Below are 8,482 nucleotides of genomic sequence, written 5' to 3' on the forward strand. Positions count from 1 at the left end.
GTTTTTTTAAGATGATCATCTCAAGATGATTTAACTTTATTTCACCATCTTGAAGCTATTTTAGAGGCATCTAAAAGGGCAGAAAACCTCAATCAATAGGATTCTAAACATCAGATTGGTACTAAGATGTGTGCACAGCTAAGAAAGTGTGAACTTTTTCATTTTCTTTCTGTTTTTCTCTTCTTTTCTGCAGAATAACAGTTTCTGCTATGTGCTTCATGGATTTCAGCAGGTTTCCTCTGGACACACAGAACTGTTCTTTAGAACTGGAAAGCTGTAAGTTTAATTCCTAATTATTCTTCACATGTGCATTCTTACCAGCACTCCCTCTTGTGCATGATACCTCTTTCACTTACTTTGATGTGTCACCTGAACCCTTCAGCATATACATATGAAAGTGTAAGCAATTTCGGATCTTTCCAGACCTCAGTGAGCTTTGGGAAGGTGGAAAAACCATGATGCACCCTGCTTTATTCCCACTGGTACATATTCCAAGGCCTAAATCTAAAAATCTCTCAAAAAAACAGGAGGGTTTTTTTCTTTGAGAAAATAATTGCGCAGATTAAAAGTAAAATAAAATGTCAATATTTGACTTGTTGGAAAAATGAAGATGGGTGCTTGTGTTACTGTGAAACATCTGCTTTTTCACCCCTGCCTCAGCTGGAAGCTGCTGGCAGGGCACAGGGCTGGGCTGCACTTGGAACATGATGGAACATGCTCCTGGCAAACTTTTTCCATGCCAACTGACAAATTGGTGTGAAAAAATGTTTCTTTGGGGTTTTGCCAGATTGCTTGAGTGGTCTTCTCTCCCTAAGAAAGGAAAAAGGACGTGATTAACTTTAGTAACTTTATAACTTCAGTTTCTGCTCTCTCACAGATGCATACAATGAAGATGATCTGATGTTGTACTGGAAACATGGCAACAAGTCCCTGAGCACTGATGAGCACATCTCCCTCTCCCAGTTCTTCATTGAGGAATTCAGTGCTTCCAGTGGACTTGCTTTTTACAGCAGTACTGGTATAGTAAGCCCCTCTCCTCAGAAGAGAGCAGCACAGGATAAAATCATGCAGAATGTCTTTCACAATCAAATTATTTGCTAATAAATGAAGTGGCTGCTGAGAGATCAGTTAGAATAAGGTCTTGTCAGTCTGGGGCCTTGATTCTCTTTGCATTACCAATATAAAACTTTATTTTAGGGAAAAAAGGCCATAGTAATACTTGTAACTTCATATCTGGCATTAAGAACCTGAAAAAAAAGTACAATCACAAAAAATGTGCTGTTCTGAGCTCTTGCAAAATCATAGTGCTTCTCTGAAAGCCTCTGGAGTATTGAATTTACAGGAATCTTTATGTCCTGGCTATACAGAAAAGCTTGAAAATGGAAATCCTAAAGGGTCAGATACTAGAAAGCAAACAAGAGGAATTCCAGTGTGTTTTACTAGCTAAAATATCCTCAGTTTTGGGGCTGTGTAACATCACTAAAAGTCTGCTAACTGGAGGATTTTCAAATGAGACTATTACCTGTTCAGGTCTAATTGATGATTTGCTTAATTTTCATTGTTTATACGTATAGCTGCAGGGAAAAAATTCCCTTCCTGTCAGTGCAACATAGTTTAAATTCAGGTTGATCTGCCCCAGACAGGTTTTATTTCTCCCTGTAGATCTTGCTCTATACTTTCTGGAAAGCTGCACAAGGCTTTAGGAGTTCATTGTTTGATTTCATGCAGGGTGAGGGTTTTTTTCCTTGTATTTTACATGAAATTATAAATTTTGAAACAATTCTCTATGTAAGTAGTCTAACCATAGGTTTTTAACCAAAGAAAACAGCACTCTTGCTATTGTACTTTACAGTCTGAGTCAATTCATTTCAGTTTGGTTATTGCCCTTTATATAAAAACAGATGAATAAAAGAGAAATTACTCCATTTAATATGATGAAGTGCACAAGTCTTTGGAAAAAAGCCTTTAAAGAAAGCAACAGATATATTTATTTGGTGTATTTTATTTACAGGTTATTTTCTTTTTGTTTTCAAAAGAGGGCCATTCATGTGATGGCTGCTACTGAATGCAGAAATCCCAGTTTAAATTATGATGCAGCCTAAGCAGTGAGGAATTCACAGCTTGATAAGGTTCTTCACCCTTATCTCCTGCTCCTGTGTGAGCTAAGGACAGAGCTCCATCTTTCAAGAGCCACTGTCATGTGGATACCCTGCTATGATAACTGTGCCTTGCTGAGAGCTGCCTCAAATTTGTCCTTGTTGCCAGAAGGAGACTGGGATATTTTCCACCAGACTGGGTCCCAGGAGCTCAGCTGGCTTCTTTCTGCCTTGCTATTCTCATCAAAAACCACTCAAGGCAAGCAAAGAGAGCCTTGTGCACAGCAGGGCACCCTCACAATGGCCCTGCACCCAGGGCTTTGCAGCACCTCACAGCATCTTTGACTTTGCAGAGTGTAACTTTACACTTAACATGCAGAGGTTCTGTTGGTGAGCTTATTCAGCAGCATAAAGGTGAAAGCAAAGACTTTTTTTAAGTCCCAGGGACCACTGGGAAGCAGGTGAATGATGCTTGTAGCATATCTGGTAATCAGAATGCTGTTCTTTGTGGGCTTACACTTGTCTTTGCCTTTGAGGTTTTGATTTGTTCAGGAGATTCCACTTTCTCTTGGTTTTTTGTTTCTTGTTGGAAGCGAATTTATGCTCCAAGTAAATGATAGTGAGAACAAACAGCAGCACTCTAATGAGAGTCATCACTCCCACAAAGCAGCTTCCTGCATTTCAGGTTCTGCATCTCCTTTCCTGTGAATCTCAGTGAACAACACCTGTGGTGTTTAGGCTTTTGGAGTTCCCAGACCTCCAGAAGAGCAACAATTTAAATCCTGTTTAGGGACAATAATCTTTAAAGCAAAAAACCTTCTCCACAACTGAAAACACAGTAGAACATTTAATATTATTTGGGGTTCATTTTGATATGTTCTTCTCTATAGAGTCACTCGTTGTGATGGCAGGACTGCTCCAGCACGGGCTCACAGATGCCTCTGTCAGTCCTGGACAGGCAGATGCTGTGCAGGCACCCACTTCTGCCTTTTTACCTCCCTGAAACCTGGTTTCCCTGCGTGGCAGGAGGTGCAGCACGGATGCAGTGCTGCACAGGCAGAGCACGCCCCAAATTCACTAGATGGCACCCTGTCCTCTAAAGTGAGTGCTGGGCTGGCAGGGAGGCAGCTCCCACCAAAAAAAAAAAAAAAAAAAAACCAAAAAAACCAAAAACCAGGAAGGAAGGGCTGCTTCTTGTCAGGTAATTCAGGGAAGGCAGGGTGTTGGCATCACTGCACAATTGTATCCTGTCTGTATTCTCCTGGCAGTTTCACTTCAAGTCTATTTGATTTTTTTCAATTTCCCAGCCTCAGTTATATCAGAGTGTTTTAGACATGCTCCCATAAATGAGGGAGGATGGACAGTTTGTAAAGCACTGTGTAAAACTAGGGTGCTGGCAACATTTCTGAGGCATTTACTGCCCCTGCTGCGGATACACCACTCCTGCCAGAAGGAGGGGCCAGCAAACAGAGCTCACAAATAACACAGCTCTCTTCTCTTCTCCCCCAACCTGTTCCTCTCCCTTTTTTTCCCCAATAGGTTGGTACAATCGACTTTTTATCAACTTTGCACTCCGCAGACATATTTTCTTTTTTGTGCTACAATCCTATTTCCCAGCCATGCTGATGGTGATGCTGTCTTGGGTTTCCTTTTGGATTGACAGAAGAGCTGTTCCTGCCAGGGTGTCATTAGGTAAATCTTTGCTGTATGTTCTTTGGGAGGTATAGAATTGAGAGGGGAGGGTTTGGAGTTACCTTAGCTTATTTACACAGGACATGAGCAAAAATACCAGATAATTGCCTGAACAACACTGTTATTACCTCTCTTGTCATTACCTGTAGTCAGCCTCTACATTTGGAAAGGGGATGTTTGTTCAGACTGGCTTTGCTATTTTTGGAAACAGCTCACACACCACAAAAGCAAAAAGGGATGATTCTGCAGATTTCCTGATAGAATTTTACTTAATTGTTTTTTTTTTCTCACTGGTGAATCAGTGGATGCCACTCCAAGGCGGTCTTTGTTGTGAATATAATGCTGATGGCCTTGGAGTGAGCACATTTTTTCAAAAATTAGGATCCCTGAAGATCTGATGGGAATTTGTTAAGATATCTAAGGCAACCATAGTGCACCTTCAGATCAGGTTAAAATAAAGAAGCTCCTGTTGCCATATTTCTTAGGCAAGAGAAAAAGCCCTCATTTTTCTCTGTAACTATATCAATCTATAAAAAATAGGACTGTAGCCACTCAGATCCCTTTCTATTGGCACAGTCTAAAGCTATTAATGCATGAGATATAAATCTCTTTGTTAATCTGTAAACAAATTATGGTACCTCCCACCTACTTTTATTAATGCAGCTATGAATTCCTTTTATTTAGAAGAAATTTCACTTCATCTTTACAAATAGTTTTTAATTCTCAGTAGGCAATTTTTAATGTTGTCAAGATGGTTTTGCTGATCATGTTTTTTATGTATGGATTTCTGCAGAAGGTTATGCATCAGGAGTTCCATGAATAAAGCACATTTCATTAGCATAATCATACATAATTTATAGGAAACCTTAACAACAACGTTTAATAAGCCTAGCTCCTTGGCCTAGGGTATATGTACATTAAATAAATTGATTTCTTCTTACATGGTGTATTTCAAGCTCCATCCTTCAAACTAAAAAAGCTGCAGTGAGGTAGGGAGGAAGTTCTTGTATGTTCCAGTGGACTTGAACTGGTGTAGAACTGGAGAAGGGCTGCAGAGACTCAGCTGACAGTGCTGTCTTCCAGAGTTACATTGATTTCTTTAAAAGCAGAACCTGAGTTGACTGGGGTTTTTTTGTTTGTTTGTTTTTGTTTGTTTGTTTGTTTGTTTTTTCCTGAGCTGGAGCAAACCAAAATGAGATGAACAGCTGATGTTAGAGCAGAGATTGAAAAGATGAGGGTGAAATTTTGGTCACACTGAGGCAAACGATAATTTTTTCTTAGTTTCAGTGACTGTAGTATTTTTATGCTAGATTGCTTTTAGAGAGCTGTGGAGTTATATTTGTTCTCAAAAGTACAATTTGAGAAAGGGTTGGGAGGGAAAATGATTCTTTAGTGATTTTCCTGGACAAGAAAATACAGAGTGGCAGCCTTGGCTCTGGGAAGTGAAGAATGGCCACAGCTTTCACCTGTGTGTGGCAGTGCCCAAAGCTGCCACAGAAACGTGTTCCTTGTGCTGCTCAGTGACCATTCTGAGCAGAGGGATGATTTAGTGCTCTCAGCATTGTGTGTGATGAGTCCTTCATGGTTCACTTCTCAGAGCCCATGTGAGGGAGTTAGAGGGGGTGTCAATCACACTTCCTCACAAAGCTCTGCTGTCCAAACAGAACCAGCTGGCCAGAACTGTGATAACCTCTCTCTTCTCTCTGGCAGGTATAACTACAGTGCTGACAATGTCCACCATCATGACAGGAGTAAGTGCCTCAATGCCTCAAGTGTCTTACATAAAGGCTGTGGATGTGTATTTATGGATCAGCTTCCTTTTTGTCTTCCTGTCAGTCATCGAGTACGCAGCGGTGAACTATCTCACCACAATTGAAGAGAGAAAACAACTCAAAAAAAGGGGCAAGGTACAACCCTCTGTGTTTTGTTGCCTTCTGAAAGCATCATGCAAGCCACAGAGTAGTCCTGGTACACCACTGTGATAACAGAACAGTAACAATCTCTGTCTCCACTCTGTATCTCACTTTCTTTTTTTTCACTTGGGTGAAGGGAGACAAAGTGTCCTCCTCTCTGAGATCCTTAAAGGTCTGTGCTTTCTCTCCTTTCCCTTGTGGCAGAGCTTAGGGATATTTTTTGCCCCCTTTTTTCCTCCTCAGAGGAATATAACCTTCCTTCTATTTTCAAATTCATATCAATCAAGGTATTTCTCCTGTCTCTGGAATAGACCTCAGCATGCCCTCATATGATATTCCTCCCTGTTTCCTGGTTGGTTTTTTTTGTCCCAAGACCAGATGAATGACAAGGTAATTTTTAGAAAAGTGTGCCTGAAGCAGAAATAGCCACAAGTTAAACATCTGCTTCCTGTGAAGCTCTCACTTAAAAAACCTTTGCTTGAAGAATATCCCCTCTGTAAACTCATTTGCTGGAATATCATGAGGGGAGGAGCACAGAAAGAATGCATATGTTGCTCACATGATTGGATAATCCCATCAAAAACCTACTCCCAGCAATGTTTGAAGTATTTTCCCACAACTCCAGCTGCACAGACCTACAGGAGAGAGTAAGATTCCTCTGTTTCAGGAGCTGAGGCACGAATTGGCAGCCAGCAGCTGGCAATGATCAGGCAGACAAGTGTGTTTTATGGCATTTGATGACATTTCCTTGCTCATGTCCCGCTCAGGGGGGCAGGCCCCACAGAGAGCCATACTGTGGGATAGCCCTGTTCTCCACATGCTCAACACTGATGGTTTATTCATTTCTGATTTGCCACAATGGCTCCTGCTAGTAACTCTCCCTTGTTGCCAGGCTTCAGGAATGTACAGCATGGACGCAGTGCAAGCGATGGCTTTTGACGGCTGCTACCACGACGCGGATGAGGACATGGACCTGAGTCCCTTCCCAGAGCCCTGTGAGGAGAATGAGACCAGGGCAAGTCAAACCAACATCTCCAATGCTGACACCCCTCGCCTGAAGAGGAAGAGATCTCTGAAGGGAAACGTGGGCAGGATTATTTTGCAGAACAATCATGTAATTGACACCTATTCCAGGATTATATTTCCCAGTGTATATATTGTGTTCAACTTTTTTTACTGGGGTTTGTACATATGAACAAAAATGCTTATAAGCAAGATTTTATTTTGTGTATGAGAGTTGCATCATACTTCAAAAATAATGCAACAGCAGTAGAGGAAAAGGTTACAATTTTCCAAAAGAGACTCCTGCATCAAACCTGGGCTGGTTTGGTCAGCAGCAAAACTCTTCATGAAAAGCTCTCACATGTCTGGGTTCTTTTCCAACTGGACTATGCAGAGTTTCACCACAGTGATCCCATGCACAGGCTCCACTGCAGTAGCACAGGAGCTGTGTGCTCACTAAGGGAGCCCTTTGTCACCCCCCTGAACAGACAGCAGCTCCCTCCTGAGCTGTTGCCCTGTCTGTGTCTGCACTCCAGCCCTTCCTCTTGAATCAGCCTCTCTGTTCTTCACCTGTTCTCCATTTTGGTCAGCAGTCAGCACCAACAGCTTTGGGACAGCCTTGGGATAGCTCCTGTCCTTGTTTCACTTCCTGCATTCCAATTTTCCTGGGCAACCCCTGTGCACCTCAGCAGCCTCTGCCCTCGGATGGGAACCAGGGGGAAAATGATGGCTTAGCAGTGCAGTAGGGACCAGCAGGAAGCCAGGCTGATGGGGCTTTATAGATTGTGCATCAGCAACACTTGAAGAAAACCCTTCACCCTTGTCAGCTGTCCATGACTCTCCATGGGACTTCTGTTTTGAAGAAACTGGCTCACCAGTCCCTGAGGCAGCACAGGAATAACAAAGGCATTTCTGGACCCTGTGCACTTGCAGCCACTTCCCAGGTGGATGAGCAGTGTCCCCAGCACAAGCTGGGTCCTTCACGAGTCACCCACACACCTCTGCCTCACCTCAGCCTGCTGTAATCCCCTGCTTCCTGCAGAACCCTTGGCTTAGAAACACAGGCTTTGAGACAGAGATTTTAGACAACTTTGTCAAGAGAACAAACCAACCACGCCTTTGGTTCTTCTGCTTTCTGTTGCACGTGAACTTGGGGTTTTGCCTCCCTCCCTCTCGCTCTGGCTTTTGAGATTGAATGTTCCAGTGAGAGAAGCTGCATCTGCCCCTCGTAGCAGTGATGCCCAGCATAGTTCCAGGAAATAAAAGGAAACAGCTGTGCCAAAACAGAGACACATACAGGAAACCTGTCAGTCTCAGATGAATTCTGCATGGAAATATCCTTAGATTCAGGCTAAGGAGGCTGAATGAAGGATATTCAGGGATAAACACAGAAAGTTTTCACAGCTCCAGAAAATAATCAAGATTACTTTTGTAACTTTCCCAAATAAGGAGCATTTTCCACTAAATTCCTTGGGTTTGTCTGTCATTTAATGAGCAGAGTTTATATTTACAAAGTCAGAACAAAATGATCATTTTTGGTGACAAAAAGTGTCACAAGGTAAATTCTTGGTCAAGTTTATTGGTCAAGGAAGTGGGAATAAATTTGGAAGCCTAAGCCACTCTCTGGTTTCTTTATTTACTTTATTTTATTTACTTACTTTTTTTTTTTTTCTTGTTCAATTTACTTATTTTCTTGCTCCCATCTTGTTTGTTCAGAGCATGGTGATGTCTCTTAACTTTTTCAAAGAGCTGCATTTGTCAAGCTCCCAGTTCCAGAGC

The 8,482-nt window shown here is 42.1% G+C and overlaps 1 protein-coding gene across 3 annotated transcripts in view; it reads left to right on the plus strand.

The window, feature by feature from the left end:
• The window catches only part of GABRR3 (gamma-aminobutyric acid type A receptor subunit rho3), a 34,496-nt gene extending 26,178 nt beyond the window's left edge, over nt 1–8,318 (plus strand). For all 3 annotated transcript variants that reach the window (XM_077174582.1, XM_054627802.2, XM_077174583.1), the window contains 5 exons: nt 194–276; nt 878–1,018; nt 3,636–3,788; nt 5,499–5,695; nt 6,594–8,318. In XM_077174582.1, coding sequence (XP_077030697.1) covers nt 194–276; nt 878–1,018; nt 3,636–3,788; nt 5,499–5,695; nt 6,594–6,896 — 877 coding nt within the window. In that variant the 3' untranslated portion in view covers nt 6,897–8,318. The remainder of the gene's footprint in view (nt 1–193; nt 277–877; nt 1,019–3,635; nt 3,789–5,498; nt 5,696–6,593) is intronic.
• The last annotated feature ends 164 nt before the right edge of the window (nt 8,319–8,482 follow it).

This window comes from Agelaius phoeniceus, chromosome 2 (assembly GCF_051311805.1).
Source record: "Agelaius phoeniceus isolate bAgePho1 chromosome 2, bAgePho1.hap1, whole genome shotgun sequence".
In the NCBI taxonomy this organism is placed as follows: domain Eukaryota; kingdom Metazoa; phylum Chordata; class Aves; order Passeriformes; family Icteridae; genus Agelaius; species Agelaius phoeniceus.